The sequence below is a fragment of the Capra hircus genome, chromosome 19 (assembly GCF_001704415.2).
Source record: "Capra hircus breed San Clemente chromosome 19, ASM170441v1, whole genome shotgun sequence".
Classification (NCBI taxonomy): domain Eukaryota; kingdom Metazoa; phylum Chordata; class Mammalia; order Artiodactyla; family Bovidae; genus Capra; species Capra hircus.
This window is the reverse complement of record NC_030826.1, coordinates 33,566,315-33,589,119: the sequence shown is the minus strand read 5'-3', so window position 1 is coordinate 33,589,119 and position 22,805 is coordinate 33,566,315. Positions and strand designations below refer to the sequence as shown.

Genomic DNA, 22,805 nt, shown 5'->3' with positions numbered 1-22,805 from the left:
ATCCCAGCTCCCCAGCTGGTGGGGGTTGGTGGGGGGTGGGGTTGGTGGGGAGGAGGGGAAACCTGCTTGGTGGACAGGCAGATTCTCAACCACTGGATCACCAGGGAAGTCCCGTGAATGTTCTTGAGGAGCGGTCAGGGGCGTCCCCCTGCACTGAATTTGGGGTGGGCAGCCACTCAGCTTCCTTTTCGTCTCAAGCTGTCTCACTAGGGCCTGGCGGTGAGGACCCTCAGGACGAGCCCCGCTATCAACGAGCCCACTGCCACTGCCAGAGCAGCCCCCCGGCGGAGAGCCAGCTGCTTGGCTGACAGCTGGCCGGCAGGAGTGGGTAGGGCGTGGACTGCTTCCGGAGTCCTGAGGAGGTCCAGGTGGCCCCCGAGCCTCGAGTAGGTCATCAGGATCACGCCAGGGGAGCTGCCTGTGGCCACTGCAAGACAAACAGAAGCCAGCTCAGCCCTGGGTGGGGGGCTGTGGAGCCACAGGATTGACCCCCTGCCTCACAGCTGGAAACACGTGGGACAGCATCCTATAGACCTGATGAGCAGACAAGGCTGAGATCAGATGGGGTCAGATGACCTGGAGGTGCGTATCCTCCACCAGCGACCTCAGCATGTGACATGCTCTGTCACACTGCCTCCCCCGCTCTCTGGCAACATTGAAGCCCCCAAAGCCTGTGCTGGCTCCCCATGCCCACCCCAATAAAGGCACAGCCCAGGATGAGCGAGGTGAGGCTGTGGAGATAACCAGGCTATGGTCTGTGGACACACAGCCCTGGGCTCAGGCCAGCGCCGGGGCAGCAGAGCTCCGGTCTGACAGGGTGCGGAGGGGTGGGTGAGAAGGGCCCCCCACACCAGTTATCAAGCCAGGCTGACCTGCCCAATCCTCAACTGCAGGCCTCCTGCCCACATTGGAGCTGGGTGGTGACAATGAGCCCTGAGATCAGATGGTTGGTGCTCAGACCTCGTCCCCTAATTTAGCAGCTAGCTGCAGAACAGGGAGGAGATCCAAGTGTCCAACCCATGCCCTCGTCTGATGACAGGACCAACGGTCATAGCCTCCCAGACCAGGACAGACAGGGCCTGCTTCCTGGGACATCAGTGTCCCCTCTTGGTGTCAGAACAGATGTCACTGTCACATTGAGGAAGAGAGGCAGCTTGGGTGCTTGCAGTTCCTGGCCACCCAAGCACACAGGGCAGTGTTACCTGAAGACACGACCACTTTCTCAGGCCCGGGCCTGGTTCCGAAGGCCATGCTCTCAGTGCTCCCCAGTGGCGGCAGTCCTGCGTGTTTCTGTGCCTGAAGGCGAGAGAGTCACCAGGTCAGCCTGCCAGCTGCCCATCCACCCAGCCTCAGCTGAGCCCCGCAGGCTGAGCAGGATACACATGGTCACACACAGGCACACCTCGGGGGCTCCAGACCACTGCAATAAGGCGAATAATGCAGGCAGAGGGCTTTTCTGGGTTCCTGGTGCACATAAAAGTAATGTTTGCACAACACTGAAGTCTGCTAAGTGTGCAAGGCACCTTGTCCATACCACAGTTAAACGATACTTCCTGGCTGGAAAATACCATCACCTGAGCCTTAAACAGGTCATGTTTTTGCAATGGTGACGTCAGAGTTCAGTGATCACCCCTCACCATAAATGAGATGATAATAATGAGATTTGAAATATGATGAGAATTATGAGCAAAGTGTGACTCAGAGACACAAAGCAAACAAATGCTGTTGCGAAGATGGTGCCTGCCGATTGCTTTGCTCAATGTAGGGTGGCACCAGACCCTCAACCTGCGAAAACCACAATGCCTGAAGTATGGTAAGGCCAGGCCTGCCATGTCCACGGTCTGGGGAGCTTTAAGTGGCGCTCTTTTAGTTATGGGTTGATCCATTGTCTCAGATGCCAGGAGGACTGGATCTGCACACAAAGGCGAACCACACCCTCTGGGTTTCAGGGTCTGAGCCATAGAAGCAAACGCCAGGCTGCCTGTTTCAGAAGTGCTCCCAAGAGGACGGCTGACAGGGTGCTGTCGGTATCTTTTCCAAGGTCACAGCTCACCCTCAGGGTCATCGGGAGCCCTCTGCTTGAGTTTGAGCGGGGTAGGGGTGGAGGGTGCTGAGGATGGTGTCTGGCATGGTTTCCTTGGTAACGGGAAGAGCACTCACCTCCTCTGCAGCCCGCTTCCAGTCCATCCGGGCCGTGTAAGTGACGAAGGCAGCGGTGGCCAGCATGACACAGACCAGCATGCCCAGCCAGAGGCCTGCAGGACACGGGGGCGAGTTGAGGGCATTGATGATCACTAGGCCTGCCCCCCTCCCCCCACACCACATACCCATGATCCCCATCCCGACCAGGAAGGTCAGCACGACACCCAGCGGGAGGCCGATGGCGTAGTACATGACAGCATTCACCACGGCCCCAAAGGCCTGCCTGCCGGTCCCACGCAGGACCCCAGCGTAGAGACACTGCAGAAGGAGGAAGGGCTGGGGGTTGGTGATGCTGAGGCAATGGTGGGTCTCAGCACTGCGGCTTCCTCAGGAATCTACAGGCCACAGCCTTGTTTAAGTCCGCAACACAGGCTAGGAGGAGCCCTCATCTCCCTTCCTTCCTGGAGGGTCCTGCCCAGGGTCACACAGGCTGCTGCATTTCAGATACAGGGGGAGGGGTGGACTGGGAGTCTGGGGTGAGCAGATGCAAACTATTACATATAGGATGGATAAACGAGGTCTGAGTATAGAGCACAGGGAACTGCGTTCAATATGCTATGATAAACCACGATGGAAAAGAATATTTTAAAAAATGTACACCAACTCAACGGACACGAACTTGGGCAAACTCCAGGAGACAGTGAGGGGCAGGGAGGCGTGGCTGCCGACCATGTGGTAGAAAAGAGTCAGACATGAATTAGCAACTGAACAACAATACATACATGTATAACTGAATCACTTTGCTATACAGTAGAAATTAACACATTATAAATCAACTATTCTACAATGAAAAAAAGAACATTAGTACTTTGGCCACCTCATATGAAGAGTTGACTCATTGGAAAAGACTGATGCTGGGAGGGATTGGGGGCAGGAGGAGAAGGAGACGACAGAGGATGAGATGGCTGGATGGCATCACCGACTCGATGGACATGAGTTTGGGTGAACTCCGGGAGTTGGTGATGGACAGGGAGGCCTGGCATGCTGCAATTCATGGGGTCGCAAAGATTCGGACACGACTGAGTGACTGAACTGAATAAAAAGATAATTACTATGGGTTGGCTTGTGCCCCGCCCCGAAGATGCTGAGGTCCCGACCCCAGGATCTCCAAATATGACCTTAATTGGAAATGGCATCTCTGCAGAAGACAAAGTTGAGATGAGGCCATCAGGGTGGACCCTACCCCGAGAAGACGGGTGTCCTTGTGAAAAGGAGAAACTGGAACACAGACACACAGAGGGGGAAGACAATGTAAACAGACATGGGGAAACAATGCCGTCTACAGGCTCAGGGGCTCCTGAGGGTTCCAGAAGCTAAGCAGAGCTTGGAGTAGATCCTCCCCTGGTGCCTTGGATCTAGGACCTCTGGTCTCCAGAACCTCGAGACAATCTATTTCTAGTATGTTAGGTCGCTCGGCTTTGCGTGCTTTGTCAGGGCAGCCCTGGCAGGCTCAGACAACAAGAACCCGATGTCTGCAGTGGACAAAGACACGAGCAGACACTTCACCCAAGGAGACACACAGATGGAAGGGGCTCGGCGTTAGTCATTCAGGAAACACATCAAGGACTCCGAGGTGGTCCAGTGATTAGGGCTCTGTGCCCGCACTGCAGGGAGCCTCGGTTTGATCCCTGGTTGGGGAACCAAGATCCCACATGCCGTGTGGCATGGCTACAAAAAAAAAAGAAATGTACATTAAAACTACATTGAGATACCTGTACAGACCCATGAGGATGGCTCTAATAAAAATGAGAAATAATATAAAAAAGTTAGTTTCTGCTGTAAAGTGATCAGTTATACACACATATATATTTTTTCATATTCTTTTCTATTATGGTTTATTACAGGATACTGAATATAGTTCCCTGTGCTACACAGTAGGACCTTGTTGTTCACCTGTTTCATATATAGCAGTCTGTATCCTGTATGATTCCAGTGCTGGGTACATGTCCTTAAACATCTGTCAAAACCCACAGAATGCACACCAACCATGAACTGTGGACTTAATGTATCAATGTTCTTCATCAAGTAAACAAATGTCCTGTACTAATATATGATGTAAATAAAAGGGGGAACCAGGGGAGGGGCTTATGGGAACTCTGTATTTGCTCATTTTTTTGGTAAACCTAAAACTGCTCTTAATCTACTTTTTCCAATTTCAAGACAAACAATAATGCCAAGAATTAGCAACACAGGGGAGGAACTGGAATCCTGGCACATTGCTGGTGGGAATGTAAAATGATACAGTTGTTTTGGAAGACAGCTTAATGGTTTCTTACAAAGTTAAACTTACGCTTCAACCTAACAATTCAACTCCTTAAGACTCTACTAAGAGGCAGGAAAACATACGTCCACACAATGATTCATACTTGAATGTTCCCAGCAGCCTTAGTCACAGCAGGCCACACTCAAAACAACCCAAATGTCCATCACCTGATGAATGGGTAGACAAACATGTTATAGCCACAGAGTGGACTATTATTCAGCCACAAAAAGGAATGAGGTCCCGAAAAATGCTACGCCATGGATGAACCTCAGAAACATTTCAAGAAGTGAATGAAACCAGGCACGAAAGACCACATACTCTGTAACTGCATGTCTATCAAGTAATCAGAAAAGGCAAGTACACACAGACAGAAAGTGGGTCAGTGCACTGCCTGGGGCTGCCCGTGGGAGCAGGCAGTGACTTCAAAGCAGGCCCCAGGAATTCTGTGGGGGTGATGAAAACAGTCCAATACCGGATTGCAGCTCTGGTTCCACAAGTAGACGCTTATTTAAAGGTTTGACTTATGTAGGTAAAATGCATGAATTTATGGTATGTAAATTATAACTCAAGAAAGGCATAAAAAATATTAAAAAAAAAAAACTAGGTCCATGAAAACTTAAGAATAATATAGGGCTTCCCTGGTGGCTCAGTGGTAAAGAATCCACGTGTCAATGGAGTCACAGGTTTGATCCTGTCTGGGATGGTCCCACATGCTTCAGAGCAACTAAACCTGTGCACCACCCTCGTGCCCTAGAGCCACCACGACTGAGCCCTATGCACCCAAGAGCCCATGCTCCACAACAAGGGAAGCCTGAGCACCGCCACTAGAGAGGAGCCCCCATTCCCACAACTAGAGGAAAACCTGAGCAAGCAACGAAGACCCAGCACAGCCAAAAGTAAGTAAATAAAATTATTAAAAAAAAAAAAAAAAGAATAACACAGATCTAAGGAGTTCTCTCGGAGAAGGCAATGGCAACCCACTCCAGTACTCTTGCCTGGAAAATCCCATGGGCGGAGGAGCCTGGTGGGCTGCAGTCTATGAGGTCGCTAAGAGTTGAAGTCTATGAAGCTAAGACTTCACTTTCACTTTTCACTTTCATGCATTGGAGAAGGAAATGGCAACCCACTCCAGTGTTCCTGCCTGGAGAATCCCAGGATGGGGGAGCCTGGTGGGCTGCCGTCTCTGGGGTTGCACAGAGTCGGACACGACCGAAGTGACTCAGCAGCAGTGCAGTTCTCTGGCAATGCAGTGGCGCTTCTACTGCAGGCAGCACCAATTCAATCTCCGGTCAGAGAACAAAGATCTCGCAGCCCGCATGGTGCAGCCAAAAGATAAAAATTTTTAATGAAAAAATATATAGATAAATAGATAGATAGATATAACCGGGAGTAAAGATAGGAGATGCAGCGATGTGCACTGCAAGACCCCTGGCAGTTGTGAGCTGTAAATCTGCTGCGGGTTCCCTGGTGGGCAGTGCTACCTCAGGAGCATTTAGGAATGCAGAGCCCTCTGTGGCCTGACCCTGCAGGAGGAGTTTCTCAGCTGTGGCCTCACCTTGCAGCTAGAGGAAAAGTAACTATAGTGTCCTTGCAGAAGCCATAACAGAGCCCAGAAGAGGGTTTCTTTTAATGTTTTGCAATTAAAGCTGTGAATTTGATGACAAAACCCAGCCCAAAGCAAGCGGTCCTAATGAGGTCAGAAATGTGCTACAAGCCTGTGCCCAGCTAGATTCGAAGGCCAGCCCTGGAATGTATGGGGAACCAGCCAGGGTGACAGGGCTCTGGGGAAAACTCTCCACGAATATACTTTCTCCCAGCGGTTCTTTCTTTCCTTCCTATAAGAGCTGATGATGACTCTGTGCGGGTTCTTGCCTCCTGCCCCTTGCTGCTCTCTTAAGCCCATGCTCCAAGCAGAGACTTGGAGTTTCCTGCAAGATTGCCCAAGATGTGAAGATGACAACCCAGGGCTCCAAATTCTGCTCAATAAATGAGACTTTGGTGCTCGCTGTCTCTATGCCAGGCTGTTAAAACATTCACAGAATTCAGACTTGCACTCAATGGGACCTGCTCTTCAGTGATCCAAGCGGAAAGTTGGACCCCTCCGTACTCTGGGTGCCTCTATTCTGGAAACCAGTGTGGCCGCTCCTGGCCGGGTGGGGCCTGGGTCAGAGCTGTGCCCTGCTCCCCACCCCCAACCCGATCCTGGGGAACAAGGAAGAAGAGGGTTTATGATTCTGCACTGGAAGAGTGGTCAGTATTTTGCCAATCTGTATGCATCTCAGTAAATTGGAACTGCAGGAGAGAAAGAAGGGATGCGTTATTTTGAATAATAATAGATCCAACAAGAGCTGCCGCTTACTCTGTAGTCAGCCCTAATCAGGTAGCTCAAGCTCACAGCCCTGAGCTGCTGGGGTGGGGGCAGGGGTTGGGAACACGGGGGTCGGAGCGGGACTCACACAGAGGGCATCAAACAGCTGGAAGAAGATGTACAGCGGCAGGACCTTGTTGACCAGGGCGACGACTTCCCTGCAGGGACAGGGGACCATGAGGCACAACCTTGGCCTTGGAGTCCCACTCCTGTCCCGTCTATTCCGCCCTGCCCCCACTTTCTGTGAGCCTAGGTAGTGGCCCCAGGCCAGGCCAGGCCGCTCCTGTCCCTGAGTCTCCCTGTGTTGGGGGGACACATCCGAACCCCCCAAGGAGCCCCGGCAGCTCTGCCCTGCCCTTCAGTCAGCACCTGGTCTGTGCACAGGCAGCAGCCGAGGCCCCTGACTCAAGGTGAGACCTACTCATCATTGGTGAAGATGTGTCCCAGCTTGTTTCTCAGGAGGCTCAACAGGATGCCCACAACCAGGGAGGTTCCGACTGCAAGAGATGAAGGCGGTGAGGCTGACCCAGCCAAGGGTCGAGCCTGGATCCCCTCAGCCTGAGCCAGCCCAGCCGCATGTCCCCTTGGACGAAGACCCTCATCTGTGGTCCTGTGATGACAACATGCAAAATGCCCTTCCTCCTGTGGTTCTCAAAATGGGGTCCCTGGACCAGTGGCTGCCTAGGGAAGCAGACTCTCAGACCCCCATCTCCGACCGGGTCAGAAACTGCCGGGGGCGGGGGGATGTTCAGGTTTTGACACCCTGCTCCCCCTACCCCACCCCCAACCTAGGTCTAAAGCCTGAGAACCACTGCTCTCCATGAAGAGCTGATGTGAGCCTGGCAGCTATAGAAAGCAGAGACAGGATGGATGCAGAGGGGTCCTTTCTGAGGGTCGCCATGAGCAAGCCCCAAGCTCCTGGGAACTCCAGGAGGCCGAGCTCACAGGAAGACCTAGAGGGCTGGGAGCCTGGTGAGGAAGGGCCTTCCCAGCATCGTACTGTGATGGAAACTGCCGGCCCAGACCCCCAGCGGTGGGGAAGCGGCCAGAAGGGGCACAGCAGGCTTGCTGCTCTGGGCTACGTAACAGGTACCACAGGCTTGGAAGGTAGCTGTGGCTCTCAGGGCCTCCCCCGGCCTAGGCCTGACCCCACCCACCTGTGCAGAGGGTGCCTGAGATGGCTGATCGCTTGGCTTGCACAGTGTCTGCAGCTCCCAGGGCTGTCCCCACTCGGACACAGACCGCGATGCTGAGCCCCATGGGGATCTGGACTCAGAGACAAGAAGGTATGGTCAGTCCCCTCCTACCCCAGGCCAAGAGGGAGGAAAGCAGGGTGTTCCTGGCTGCTGGTAACCAGCTGTGAGATTGGCGGCTAGCAGGTCGGGTGAGGGTACCCCAAGCAAGCCAGCCAAAGCCCCACCCTGGCTGAGCCATCTGATACCACAGGCGGCCAAAATAAACACACAGCCAAAACCTCATGAGTAAACATGACATAAAGAGGCGAGTGTAGTCATAAGTCTGTCAGAAAAGGTCCCTGTGAGAAAAAGATTGATACCACTTGCAACGTAAGAATCACCTTACAGATCAGTTCTATACAGGTAGGTTTCTGCGACTCCCTTGATTAAAGCTGTGGTCACAGAGTGTGCACCCCAGGCAGCTGGCAGAGGCTGCGCAAGCGACACGGGATACCCCATGTGTCCTTGAAGAGGAAGGAACTGTGGAGAGTTCTTTCCCCAGCGGAGGCAAGGAAGTGCCCCCAGAGGGCTCTGTTCCCCAGGGCCCACCACTAGGGGTGTGCAAGAACGTGGGCCCACTGCCAAAGGGAATGTCCTGTTTTTCAAAAAAAAGCAAAAATCCAGATTGTGTTGTGAAATCTCCCAATTTTAAATGATGCCAATCAATTCAAAACAATTCCAACATGGAGAGTTCTGTATCACCCTCGGCGGAGTGGCTATGGGCCACGTGTGCCTGTTAGGGCCTGGGTCTGGTGGACACAGGCGGTCTGGAGGGTCCCTCAGGAGACAGAAATGGCCCCTGGGGGGACAGCTGCCCCTCCCCCTCTGACACCCCCAGGCCGTCAGGGGGTTGGGCTGGGGGCAGAACAAAATGTGCCCCCCATGAGCCTCACCATGTAGATGACGGTGGCCACCTCATAGATGACTGCTTGGGCAGAGAGGTCGAGCACACTGAGCAGGCCTGCAGAGGCGGGGCGGGAGCACAGTGAGTGTCCAGCCAGCTGACCGACGGCCCCGGGCTGACAAAGTGCCCCAGTGGCTTCCAAGGTCAGACACAGCAAAAACAACCTTTCCACCTGGCATTCAGCCTTCCAGGAGACCCCTGCCTGAGTGTGCCAGGGTCAGGGTCCCTCTGTGTACACAGTATGATGAGGGAGGGAAGAAAGCTGGACCAAGGTCAAGAAGCCCGAGTTCAGCTCTTGGCCCTGTTGGGGTGACTCTGGACAGCCTCTTTTACTCTTAGGACTCAATTTTCTCATCTATAAATGGGGTCCGGGATAGACTGGAAGGTCTCTTGGGGCCATTCCAGCCCTGGCGGTTTGGACTCTGTTCTGAGTCAGTTGATGAGCACAAGATGTGCTGGTTGCACCAGTTCCATCTCACTCTATCTCTGACCGAAAATCATGCCCGGGTGTCCACTCCATGCCAGGCCTAGACTGGGCAGTGCTAGGCCCAGGCCTGCCTGCTGGAAGCTCACAGTCTGGCAGGGAGCCAGGCCGGGCGGGTGAACCACCTGTCCGGGGGAGGGGGCTCCCCACATCCCGCCGCCCCACGTACCCACGAGGAAGCTCCCGATCTCGTAGGCCCACCACTCGATGCACAGCATCAGCATGCTGGGGATGGCCAAGCGGAAGAAGGGGCCCCAGTCCTGCAGGCACTCCCAGGACCAGCCTAGGAGCAGAAGCCAGCTGCCTGAGCCCCCGTCCGCCTTACGGCCCAGCCAGCCCGCCCACCACCAGGGCTCACAGCTTTTGGCTCCACACAGCAAGCCCAGGCACTTGCCACCAGGCAGGGTGGGGGCGGGAGGAGGGCACCAGCTAACATCTCAGTCAGCACCCCTGGGTGGGAGCCTGGGCTGGCAGACAGCCCTGCCCTTCCTGGGCCCCGTCTCCTTGGATGAAGTTTTAGCTTTTATCTCTGCCCCATCTCCCCGAAGGGCTGCTGGGAGGGTGGCACGACACCAAGGTGCTGGGAGGTTTCACAAGGCAGACAGGGTTGTACAGCCATGGGCGCCAGAGAGGGACCCACGGTCTACACAGCCAGCTTTCAGGGGTTAAAAGCTCAGCACCTAGGCCTAGGAGCAGGTTCGAGCCTAATTCTGTGATTTGCAGTGAATGACAAACTCTCTCAGCACCAGCTTCCTCCATGTAAATAAAAATAGAGTTAACAAGCAGTCATGAAACTTATCTGAGCAATGTGGGTGCAGCCTGCTGCTGGAACCCAGCATTTTATCCGAGTTGTCATTCAATCTCCAATAGGAGCCAGGAAGCTCCTAGCACATCCCCAGCAGGGCTGTGCCCCATGACATGCTGGACTGGGAAACCGGGCCTCTAGGGGTTGGGTGCAGAGGCCAAGAGGCGGGTACAGAGGTGGAGAGAGGGTGCAGATACAGGAGGTGGGCCTTGAGGGATGTGGGGGCAGGCCTGGGGCAGGGCTCCTTCAAAGGCTCCAGCTAGGACTCTGCCCACAAAGTGAAGGCCCTGGGCTGGTGCTGGTGGCCTACCCACCCCTCAGCAACCCCCTCCCTGGGTGGGGGCCCCCTCCACACCTGCCCATGTCTCCAGATGCAGCTTCTTCAGCACGATGTAGAACAGGAGGAAGACAGCCTGCGAGAACTGGGAGACGGTGTTGGCGAATGCGGAGCCCCTGACAGAGGAGGGAAGGCCAGGCTGGAGCAAAGGCCGACTCCAGCCCTGGGGGCAAGGCGGGGACAGGCCTGGCTCATCCCCAGTTCCCCACAACCCCTCTGTGGCTGAACAGTGTGGACAGCCTCCACAGCCCTTGTTGTGATGGGACTGGCTGCCCCCTCGGGGGTAGGCAGGGCTCTGGACCAGGCCGCCACAGCCCCTGCCCACTTGATCCCCCAACCAGCCCCTGAACGCCTTACTCACCTGAACCCCCTAACACTTGACCTCCCCAACCAGGCTCTGAAGCCCCCTGCTCACCTGACCCCCTGGCCCAGCACAGAAACCAGGACATAGTTGGCCAGGGCGTTGACGCAGTTGCCCACGATGCCGCTGAAGACTTGGGGCCAAACGATGCCCTGAAAAAGGTGAAAACTGGCCTTATTGAGTGGCGCGACACCAGGGGCGGGGGGGGGGGGCACAGGCTGGGGACATGTGGCTCCCCACAGACCCGTGTGGAGGTCAGAATAGGGACCCCAGGCACTCCTCCCCTGCTGGACAGTGCAGTGTGGGGTAGGGGGCAGCTCCAGCTAGGGCCCTGTACCTGATTCTGCAAGTACTTGGCCTGCAGGCTGTAGAGAAAATTTGCCTGTGTAAATAAGCACACAGACACAAGTAAACAACACCTCCACATGGACAAGAACAGACACTGCTGAGATGAGTGTGGGGCAGCTGCTTCACCAGAGTGTGTCCCGACCCACAGATATGCACCTTGCTGGCCTGTGCCCCTGCCCTGCCTGAGGGGTGGTGCCAGGATGGGGCCAGCGGGCAGGGAGGGTGGACCCGAGAGGGGCTCCAGTGCTCTGGCAAGAACGAGAGGGACTGGGCCCCTGGCCACCAACCAGGCCTGTTCACAGAAGGGCCACCAGAGCCCGCAGGTCGGGGCCACCCTAGGACTTGTCTCTGGCTGCCAGAGACAACACTCTGGGTGGAGAGGCCTTGGGCAGAGGCAGTGGGGGGAGGGTGGAGGCCACCAGCAGCCTCTGCAGAGCAGGGTGGAGACCTCAGAGTCGTCCATGGAGGACAGAGGGGGCCTGCTTGTGTGTGTGTCTGTCTTGAGGGCATTTCCCTGAGCTTCCTGCCCTGTCAAAGCCTGGCCCAGGCCTGTGGCCCCTGCCCACCCTCCCTGCAGCCCTCCACCTCTCTTCAGGACTGCACAGTCAGCAAGAGTGTGCCATTGGATTCAGGTACTGGCTCTGTGCCTCCTGTGAGCAGTGTGGCCTTAGGCCACTTACTTAACCTCTCTTGCCTCAGTTTCCTCACCTAAAAAGGGGATAATACTGTGCATGTGAATCCTTGCTATTTATACATACATTTATACGCAATGCTAATATTGCAAAAGTGCTTACAAAACAGCATTTGGCACATTTAAGAGTTCCAAGAGTTGGATTAGCATCATGACTAAGACACGTGATGCTTCTTATCCCACAGGGAGTTACGTTTGGCAGCATCTTTGTCTGGGAGGGAGGGGTTTTGTTGATTTGATAAAGTGGCTACCATAGTGATAACTTGGAAGTTTCCCCTGACCCAGCCCCAGGGGCCCTGTTGGACAAGATACCTTCACTTGGTCTAAAGAGCCAAAGCTTTGGAGGAGAAAGACCAGAATTTCAGGTGGTTTCCATGATACAGGAGAAATCTGGAGCCCCAGAAAAGTCATGGCACTAGGCTTCCAGATGGGAGGGTGTGGCTGGGGCTCCCTGACAGGCCTGGTGTCCCCTATGGGCACCCTGAACTCATCCCACCCCCCCCTTCCCAGGCCCATCAAGAGCTCTGTCACTGGTGCTGGGAGGATAGAGCGGGGCAGAGCAAGGGAGGATGGTGGGTGGGCAGAGCAAGGGAAGGCAGAGGGGGCAGAGCGAGGGGGGATAGAGTGGGGCAGAGACAGAAAGGTGGGCTCCCCTGAGACAGCCTGCCACGTGGTGACACGTCCACTGAACCACAGCAAATCACGCCGTGCAGCCATGAGTCCCGAGTGGACACATGGACCACTGCTGCTGCTGCTAAGTCGCTTCAGTCGTGTCCGACTCTGTGACTCCATAGGTGGCAGCCCACCAGGCTCCCCCATCCCTGGGATTCTCCAGGCAAGAACACTGGAGTGGGTTGCCATTTCCTTCTCCAGTGCATGAAAGTGAAAAGTGAAAGTGAAGTTGCTCAGTCGTGTCCGACTCTTAGCGACCTCATGGATTGCAGCCTACCAGGCTCCTCTGTCCATGGGATTTTCCAGGCAAGAGTACTGGAGTGGGGTGCCATCGCTTTCTCCACATGGACCACTGGGTGGGGCTCAAATCTCAGAAACTTACCTGTGTGGATGGACTGCTTACTTAATATTCAATAAATTAACAGAGAAAGAACATTCAACAACGACTCTTAGAAAACATCTTAGAAAGATTACAGTCCTAAACACAAAAGTAGAAACCATTAAAAAGTTCAAATAAAATAAAGGCAAATGCTTCTATAATCCTGAGATGGGGTGACTGTTCTTAAGCTCATCAAAGACAGACATCATAAAGGATGGGATTTATGGATCTGTTATGTACACATTAAAAATTCTTTAAGAAAAAAGTATCAAAGAATTAGAAGGCAACTGAAAAACGTTTGTGACACATATGCCAAAGGAGTGAGATATTATTTAATGAGTTAAAATAATTAGGGAGAGATTAATCCACTAACATAAGCAAAGGATGTGGGCGATTCACAGAAGGAAAACAAATGATCAAAGATATGAAAAAACACTCAAATTCATTTGCAATAAAGTGCATGTTAAAATAACCTATTTCTAATTGGAGAAAACATTTTCATAATACTCTGTGCTGATGAGAATATTGTTCTGGAGAGTAGAAATGATACAAACCAGTATCAAAAGCCACTGACAGAGCAACTCCAATTCCAATAAGGCATCATTACAGACATTCACAAAGATTTTTCTACAAGAATGTTGATCACAACCTAATTTATAAGAGTGACCACTGCAAACAACCTAAATACCCAACACATGGGAACTGGTTAATAAGTCATGGCAAAGGGGGGGATACTGTGGGGCCTTTGAAATGGGTATCGTGGACAGAGATTTGAGCATATCTAAAGGCGGCAATGGCACCCCACTCCAGTACTCTTGCCTGGAAACTCCCACGGACAGAGGAGCCTGGTAGGTTGCAGTCCATGGGGTCGCTAAGAGTCAGACACGACTGAGCGACTTCACTTTCACTTTTCACTTTCATGCCCTGGAGAAGGAAATGGCAACCCACTCCAGTGTTCTTGCCTGGAGAATCCCAGGGACGGGGGAGCCTGGTGGGCTTCCGTCTCTGGGGTCGCACAGAGTCGGACACGACTGAAGCGCCTTAGCAGCAGCAGCAGAGACTGACTAATGATATATTTGAGAGGGAAAAGGTGGCTTACGAAACAACATGCACACACTGGCTGCATCTCCCACTACAGGTGTGGTTCTGTGTTTGATAACACACACACTCATGAAGAGAAACAGCCCTGGAGAGAGATTAACCTCTTTTCTCTGGGTAGTAGGATCACGGAAGATTTGAAAGTTTTCTTCCCCAGGCTTTCCAGAATCTCTCCTGTAAATGGTTTTCTAACCAGAAAAAGGTGTTGTGCTACTTTTTAAAAGTTCAATGTGCACCAACCACCGACCACACTGTGAAGTTTTCTCCGGCCCCTCTGGCCACCACCATGAGGGCTGAGGGGCGCCTGGCTGGTGGGGGGTCAGGATCCAAGCTCCATAAGACAACTCACCGGCAGGCCTGGGATGTAGACCTGCACATACTCCTGGGCCAGCCTGCAGGAGAAAGAACCAGGCTCTGAGCCGAGCAGCCTATGCCCTGGGTGTGGGGAAAGGTTTGGCAGACTTTGCCTCGAAAACAAGACCCCCAGAGGCATCTGGAACCTCGGTGGGGGTGGGGTGCCAGGAGGCGGGGCCCAAGAACCAAAGGACCCAAACACAGGGTCTCAGGGCTGGGGAACTTCAGTTCGGGGTGATGTGTGGTTTGTAAGGGGGAAAACAAGATTCTATCACATTAAGAATTAACTACACGAAGTGCACATAACAGGAAACGAGGGAGCTATTCCGAGGAGGAAACACATCCTACGTTAACAACACAGTGTGTAATTCCTCAGAAATGGGGTTCGGTCCTGTTCCCACTGTTTGTGGTGTGGGGTGTGCACATGTCACTGCTTCCAAAGCCTCTGCAGGGCTCAACCAGATGCAAACAAATCCCATACAAATGCCTTTTCTCAATTAAAATGGGCTGTGGTCTGCCCCCTGCTGGCCACAGCTGGAGCAGCATGCTGTGGGGGAGAGTCCCCAGACCAAGCCCCCATGAGAAGGCTGGAGACCCAGAGAGAGAGCAGCACCGGCTGGGCTGGGCCTCCCGGGGTGACATGACCCTGCCCGGCCCAGCGCACCTGGACACGGCCGGGTCCTGCCTGCAGAGCAGCAGGATGAGCTGGGTGTTGAGGAAGAGCGCCCAGCAGGGCAGACAGCAGAGCAGCAGCACCAGCACGCCCCGCTGCAGGATGACGCCCACGTGCTTCTTGTTGGGGCTGCCGAAGCTCTGGAACACAGGAGTAATGCCCGCCCCACGCCTGCCCTCCGCTGGCCGGCTTTGGGGGGGGGGCGGGTGCGCTGGGCAGCCCTCCACCACTCCCCAGTCCCTACCCGGGGCTTCATCTGAGGGGCTCAGCGGCTCAGAGTGACCGCAGCGGCCATTTGCAGAACTCCAGCCCCTGTCCACCCACAGTGCCCAGTACTCCCATGACTCCTGATGGGGGAGGCACTGCCCACCCCCCACCATCCCTGAAGCACCAGCGCATGCGAGTCTCCCTGGGGAGTTAGCAGCAGCCAGGCCCACCGTGAGTCCCAGGCCCCCGGAGCTGAGCCCCTCCGGGTGGTGGGCCCCCCCGAGGACAGCAGGCCCCCTCTGTGTGCCCTCAGTACACAGGGCCAGAGGATTCAAGGTCAAAGTCAGAGGACTCAAGGTCGGAGGACTGTCTTTCATTCCAGAGCTCTCTTGCCTGGCCACCCTGGCAAGGGGAGGGGCTGGTCCCTAGAGCACGTGGTCCCTGGGGGTGGGTGTACAAGGACAGCTGCCCCCCAGAGGCCTGCCTGACAGGTTCCCAGATGCGGGGGCCACTGGGGGGCCTCGGGTGGGTGCCCAGCCCTACCCTTTCTGCAGCAGCTGTGGGACTGGCTCTGGCCCTGCCCGGGGGCCCACCTACCTGGGACATCAAGGTGTCACAGGCCGAGGACAAGCCAAACCCGATGGAAACTCCACAGACGTTGACAAACTGAAGCCACACACAGGAGAGAACACAGGCTTTCAGGAGGAAACCGACGGGGGACCCTGTAGCCAGGGGACTGCCCAGCAGCGGGAGACCCCCCCGGCCGGGCCTGTGCATGGGGTGTGCTCGGAGGTCCAGCTGTGCTCTCAGGCCACGTCTTCTCCCAGGAGCCCAGGGGAGAAGGTCCTGGCTGTACTCACGGCCACCGAGAGGGTCACTGCCGCCAGCTCCACCGTGCCCAGGTGTCCACAGAACACCGTGCTCACGACATAGACCATGAAGTTCAGCATCTGGAAGAGGAACTGAAGGCCGGGGCCAAGATCGAGGGCCCTGCTCACAGCCCAGCTCCTGGCAAGAGGCTCTCCAGGCCCTGATCCTCAAGAAGCCCCTCTGGGCCACAGGGCGAGTCGCCCACAGCGGAGGAGCGACAGTGTGGCTGAGGCTGGGTGGCAGAAGGCCCGGGTCCTGCCCCCACCCCACGGGGCAACAGCATCAACTCCTGAGCTCTGGTTCCCCAGCAGGGGCGCTGGAGTGGGCACAGCTGGTGATGTTACTGTAACCATCTTGTCAGGCCGCATGCAAACACAGAGGAGCGGAGTTAAAGACATCAAAACCCTAGGAAGCCTCTGTCCATGTGGTGGGATTGGAAAGGAGTCTTCTTTTACTGTGGTCCAAACTCTTACAAGGAGCACATATTTAGCAGTCTTTATGGTCAGAAAAAAAAATGTACCTGGAGCCATTTTGCCTTTGAAAATAAATGGGCAAAGGCCCCTCTTCCAGTGCAACGCCCGTGCAGGCACCCCTGGGCTCCCCTTGGCCTCTTGGGCCTTTCGGCCAGCCTCCCCGTGGGTTCCTGAAGGACACACCTAGTCCCTCTGATGGTGGGGGGAGAGGGCTGCCAGCCGCTGAGAGAGGTCAGACCCCGCCAGGCTCTGGGTGGTGGCCCCTGGTGCCACCTGGACACCGTCACTGTGGGTGATTTCTGGGGAAGGCCTCCAGCAGCCCCTGCCCCCTGCCTTGTCAGCGCCTCACCTCCGCCTCCTTACCAGGGGTCCAGAAAGGACGAAGAGCGTCCGTGCCTCAGCTCCAAAGCCAACGGGGACCAGCCTGCGGAGGGCAGGGCAGCGACTCCTTCGGCCTGGGGGGACGGTGTCCTGGGGGCTGTCCATTCCAAGCCCAGGCCACCCAGCCACCCTGCACGCCTGAGCACCTTCTCAGCCAGCCTCATCCAGCCAGCCAGGGTAACCGTACAGCCTGGCTAATGAGTAAGGGGCAGAGGAGGGGCCACTACCACCCATGGGACCAGCCCTGCCCCCTGTGCACGCCAGGCCTGTGGCCCGACCCACTAGCCATGGACAGGACAGAGGTCTGGGCACCCAGAGTCACCGTGCTGACCCCATTCCAGGGGGTTGGCAGCAAAGGCCCAGGAAGTGCAGGTGTGAGACGGGGCTGAGGGGGCCAAGGACTCTCTGTCCAGGTAAAAAGAGAGACACACTCAAAAGGGTCCCAAGGGGGGTTGGGGAATAGGGGTCTGGGGTCACTTCTGACAAGGGGTTCCCTGCCCCACAGATGGAGGGCATTCAGTGGTCTAGCCCACAGGGTTCTGGGTTTCCCTGGTGCTCCCCAGGGTACTAAGCAGGTCAGGGTCAGCCCACTGTCCAGGGAGCAGGTCCTTGGCTGAGGATCTGCAAATATCCCCCAGAATTTGTATGATGAAAACTCACAACTGACTCCATGTCCCCCTCCATGCTCTCTGCCCCCTGCTGCTCACAGGAGCAAGGAAGTGAGGTGAGGTGGGCGGGGTGGGGCATAGGAACCCCTGCCCTTCCACCCGTGTGGGGACTGCTCCCCCAGGGTGGGGGCTGCCCGGGTGCTGACTTTCAGAACTCCACTTTCAGCCTCTTTCTACGAAGACCCCACTACTGTTGGGGTGATGCAAATCCAGCCAGCACCACGCTCAGGGCCTGTGGGCTTGGGCCCAGGTTTGGTTTTCCAGGATTTCAGCCTGGGTGAACTGGCACAGAGTCTCGGAGCAGAGTGGTCACCCAGTCCCACGTGGGGTCCCCTGGCAAGGTGAGGACGCCCCTCTCCATGGCCCCCACCCTCAGGGGTGGCTGCGCAGCCTCTGCCCTGTGTCCTTGGTCTCAGACCCCGCCCCCCACAGCAGAGAGGAGCAGCGATTCAATTCTCAGGGACGGGGCCACAGACCCCAGGACTTTGGGACTCTCTCCCTTCTCAGGTGAGAACCTGCCCCGCAATCGCCTGGCTCTGGGAGCATGCCTCGCCACTTCTTCCCTTCTGGCAACGTTTGTCAATCATGGTTATTGGGTGGAAACAGGAGAAACTAATAAACAGGAAGGGGAGAGAGAGTGTGGAGGGGGTCAGCATTGGCAGGTGATCTGGAAAGAAGCTGAGTGACTAGAATGAGAAAATCTGGGTTTTTAAGGGCAAGTCCATGAGATGATTAAGCTCTGAACACCTTCACCCTCAGAGCCAGATCTCTGGAAGACTGGGGCAGAGTCAACCTGGGATGGCAACAGGAGGGGGAGGGTGGGATAGGGGGTGCTGGGGACCACCTGGAGGGGCAGGTTGGTTCTCCAAAAGGATGAGATGCTGAACAGATAACAATGGTGTCACCTGTGCACCCCAAACTCAAGTGTCTTTAATCAGCCACCATTTATATCACGTGGGCTGCTGGGAGCATCGGGCTGGTGTTTTTATCGCACCTGTGTCTCTGTGTCCCCTGGAGAAGGAAGGGGTAACCCACTCCAGTATTCTTGCCTGGAGAACCCCAAGGACAGAGGTACTGGGGGGTGCTACAGTCCATGGGGTCTCAAAGAGTCAGACATGACCGAGCAACTGAATAACTATCTGTATTCACCCCGAGGCTCACCCAAGTGGGATTGTCTGCCGTGGGTGCCTGTGGTCAGCAGGTGATTCCCTGGGGCTCCATCTTCTGTCACGGGGCCTCTCTGGGCAGTCTGGCATCTCATGGCTCGGAGCTGGCCTGACAAGGGAACATTCCAGGATGGCAGCGGGAAGGTCCAAGGTCACCTGGCCCAAGCTCGAGAAAGGAAGCAGCATCCACCTCCTAGTGGGAGGAGCTGGAAACCCTGCACCCTGGGGACCCGGCTCCTCCACGGTCCCACCTCCATCCTCTCCCCTAAGGCCCAACACCCAGGCCGCACCCTGAGCAAGGGCAGAGCAGGGAGGAGCTCAGACCTGCCCAGGACCCTCAGAGAGAAAAAGGACCCAAAGCTCTCAGGTCCCAGGACTGGTGGGGGTGGTGAAGGGAAAGGGTGGAGAGTCACTGCCAGCCCCCAACACACCCTGGGGTTGGGAAGGCATCCAACTAAGGAGAGGATGCCTCCGCTGGAGCCAGTTCCGGTGCCCTGCAGCCTCATTGTGCCATGAGGTGCTGGAGTGTGCCCAGAAGGGCTCAGTGAGGAAGCACATATGGAAGCAAGCCAGAAGCCAGTGACCTGGATGAATTGGCCTAGCCATCTCAGCGGGGGGGAGGGGTGGGCTCAAGAGACCCTCTCACCACAGACCAGCTGTAGCCAGCACCAGCACAGAGCCATCGCAAGGGGACCCTGACTCTGGTTGCAACTCCTGCAGCAGCAGGAAGACAGTCCCCCTGGGGGTGCGTCTGGCCTACGAGCCCCGCCCTCTGGGAACTGATGACCCAGTGACCTGCCAGGCACAGCCAGGGCCAGCCCCTGCAAGCCTCTCCTCGCTTGGTTACACCTCACCAGGCCTGAAGCTATTTTATTTGCCCTGGGGCTGCCCTGCGCCCTGCAACCCCAAGTCAGGGGCCAGAGTCCCTCTCTCTGATTCCTTCCTCCCTGCCATGTGACCGCCAAACCCCCAGCTCTCCTCTGGGGAGTGAGAGACTCTGGCCTGGTCCCTCAGCTTCACACACATCTTCAGGGCAAAGGACGGATGGCTGAGCAAGACTGACATCTGAATGCCTGAGGCCACTCCGACCGCCCCCTAACCCCACCTCCTAGATTCGGGTGGTGGCCTCTTCCCTCTCTGCCTCTCCTGACATTTCTTCCCTCCACACCCCTGCCCTTCCCTGCTCTAGCCAGACTTCACTGGAATGTCTGGGCTCGGGTCTTGATGAACACCAAGGTTGGCAAGGGTGGGGGGGACACAGCCGGCTGGTCAAGCCTTAACAGTGACTGGAGACCCTCCTAGGGGACCTTCTGAGTTAAATATCTGCCTGGGGAGAAGTTTACCAGAATGTACTGGAGACATCAAATTCAGAGTTAAACCAGCAGTTCTAACCCGTGACTGCATTTTAGAATCACCCGGGAAGCTTTTTCCAAAAACACCACTACCCAGGTCTCACCACAGATGTTCGGACCTAATTAAGGCCCAGGCAGCAACTTCTTTTCCCTTTTTCTTTAACTTCTTACTGAAGTATAACATTTATACAGAGGAGCACACATAAGCCTAAGGGTCTGTGAATCTTCTTAAATTAAAGGCACCTGAGCAACCAGCAGTCCACTGAGGAAACAGTTTACTCTCCTCCTCTGAGCCCGGGACAGTGTTCAGCCACTGTGCCCCACGGAGGAGAACCATCCTCTTGGTTTTAGCACCAGGGGATTCTTCAGCCAGGTGTCCTTGACACCCGCCCAGGTGATTTCTCCAGAGCAGCTGGGGTCCAGAACATGGGCCTGGACACCTCCACCACCTCACCCAGCACACTACGGCCCTAGCCGACCCCCAACTACTTCCCTCGACAAAGATGAAGAGCTTCAGAGGCACCAAGCTCAACACTTACTTCTTATATTCACAGATACAAGTCCCCATGGCACCCCCTCTCCCAGGCCTGTCCCCTGTGGCAGGGGCCTCCTGAGCTGAGCCTACTGCTGATTCTCACCACTAACCCCAGCTGTCCCTGAGATGGTCCTTCCAGAAACCGCCACGGCTATCAGGGCTCAGGAGCCTGCTACTGCCTCCCCACCCTGGATGCCATTTCCCCTCCTGAACTGGAGGCTTCAGGATGCGCCTGCTGGGCCAGGACAGCCCAGCTCAGGAGGCCTTATCCTGGGGCCGAATGGTCAGGAGGCAGCTCCTTACCCGTAGAGGGCCGCGGGAACTCCTCCGCCTCAACAGTCGGGGTCTGTACCATCCAAGGGGCTGGGCTGAGGGACTGGGCGCCCAGCTGCAGGCAGCCCTCTGAGTGCGAACCTCGAGCTCGGGCCACTGTGGTCGGCAGGTTTGGAGCGGCTGGCCCCAAACAACGGGCTTTAGCGAGGTCAAGGCAGCCAAGAACGTCACCGTCTCCAGGGCCCACGTGGGAGAGCAAGCAGGAAGCTGAGCCCAGGCTGCAGGTGGCCCCGTGGGGAATAAGGGCCTCGACTGAGAAGAAGACTCAAGTCAGAACAGTGTGGTGCGCAGCAGGCGGGGATTACTAAGGCCTGGATGCCCCCGGATCCTTACGGAGTGAGCACGGGCAGCACGTGGGGGCAGCACACGGTACCACACACACCCGGCCCTGGGACCCCGCCCACCGTGCCTGTCCTTGTGCCACGTGACTGCCTCTCCACCGAGGTTTATTGGCCGCCTTGGCGGGGCTGGGCCAATCAGATTCTCTCCGGGAACTTCGGGGGTGTGGGCGTGGAGCTGGTCCGAGAGAAGGCGGGGCTGGAGGCTCAGGTCAGTGCGGACTCGGCCAGGCCTGGGCAAGACTGGAGGGAGTCCAGCTAAACCCAGGGCTGGGGGCCTGGCAGCAGAGGCCGCTGCGTGGGAGGGGAGGAGACGGGCAGTGGTGGGCAGAGGGGCACAGATGGGAGACCCTGTGTGCCGTGAGGGAGAGGGCCAGAATATCATTCACTTTTCACTGGTTTGGCTTTTTCAGTCTTTTCCACATCTGGTCATTTTATGGCCTGGCCATTCCTTCCTGCTACCAGATGATGCCCCTGCCTCCTCATGTTCTACTTGAGATGATGAATGTAGGTCAGTCCCTTGCAACCCCATGACCCCTGAACCTGCAGTTCTCTCCCCAACCCCAGCATCATCTTTGTAGTGACCCCCACTGAGCAAACCCCGGCCTTCCTGTCCTTCACGTGGGTCTTGTTAGAGAGGCAGACGTGCTAGTGTGAAGGGCCAAGGATGCTCCCAGACCCATCAGATCATAGCCAGCCAGGGAGCAAAAAGGACACCCCCTCTCGACACTTTCTGTCACACCTGCACATGAAGTGGTTTGCTGAACCCAACTATTTGCTCAAGGGGAGCGTCAAATTAATTAAACAAAGAGGTCTACAAGCAAACCGACACCTAAGTCTGTAAATGCTTCTAGGTGAGGAGGTCAAAACCTAAGCACAGGGAATGCCCTGGTGGTCCAATGGCATAAGAATCCGCCTGCCAGTGCAAGGGGCAGTGGTTTGGTCCCTGGTCTGAGAAGATCCCACATGCTGTGGAGCAACTAAACTCGTGAGCCACAACTGCTGAACCCTGTGTGCCCTAGAGCTTGTGTTCTGCAACAAGAGATACCACTGCAATGAGAGGCCTGAGCCCCCAGCTAGAGAAAGTCCTCCCACAGGAATGAAGAACCGGTGTGGTCAAAAGCTAAACAAGAAATAACTTACAAAAACAAAAACCTAAGGACAACCAGTCAAAAAGAAGTAACCAAAAGGTGGAGGCAACCCAAGTGTCCATTGAGGAAATAGAAAAACAGACTGTTATCTATTCAGTCAATGGATTATAATTATTCATCCTTAAAAAGTAAGGAAGTCCTGACGGATGCCACACAT

General features: G+C 55.7%; 1 protein-coding gene across 3 annotated transcripts; it reads right to left on the bottom strand.

Annotated features, from left to right (window-relative positions):
• Positions 21–21,475, bottom strand: SLC47A2 (solute carrier family 47 member 2). 3 transcript variants are annotated; one of them, XM_018064732.1, is made up of 19 exons: positions 21,130–21,459; positions 18,935–19,048; positions 17,088–17,179; positions 16,242–16,343; positions 15,979–16,047; positions 15,166–15,314; positions 14,497–14,539; positions 11,297–11,341; positions 11,014–11,111; positions 10,617–10,714; positions 9,626–9,739; positions 8,962–9,029; positions 7,991–8,099; positions 7,255–7,330; positions 6,922–6,991; positions 2,328–2,460; positions 2,161–2,255; positions 1,203–1,296; positions 21–427 (listed from the first exon to the last, which is right to left on the bottom strand). In XM_018064732.1, exons 1-19 carry the CDS (start codon positions 21,179–21,181, stop codon positions 207–209), a joined length of 1,842 nt encoding a protein of 613 aa, XP_017920221.1. In that variant the 5' UTR covers positions 21,182–21,459; the 3' UTR covers positions 21–206. The 3 variants fall into 3 exon arrangements, with proteins under 3 accessions (XP_017920221.1, XP_017920223.1, XP_017920222.1); XM_018064734.1 differs by lacking the exon at positions 2,328–2,460 and having other exon boundaries at positions 21,130–21,475; XM_018064733.1 differs by lacking the exon at positions 11,297–11,341 and having other exon boundaries at positions 21,130–21,460.

What these genes read in the sequence shown, in the direction of transcription:
- SLC47A2 (XM_018064732.1), bottom strand. Translation starts at nt 21,181, where the DNA reads ATGGTACAGACCCCGACTGTTGAGGCGGAGGAGTTCCCGCGGCCCTCT. An exon ending in GTGACACCTTGATGTCCCAG is followed by an intron (nt 15,315 to 15,978) that starts GTAGGTGGGCCC and finishes CCTGTGTTCCAG; the next exon opens with AGCTTCGGCAGCCCCAACAA. An exon ending in GATCGGGAGCTTCCTCGTGG is followed by an intron (nt 9,030 to 9,625) that starts GTACGTGGGGCG and finishes CCGCCTCTGCAG; the next exon opens with GCCTGCTCAGTGTGCTCGAC.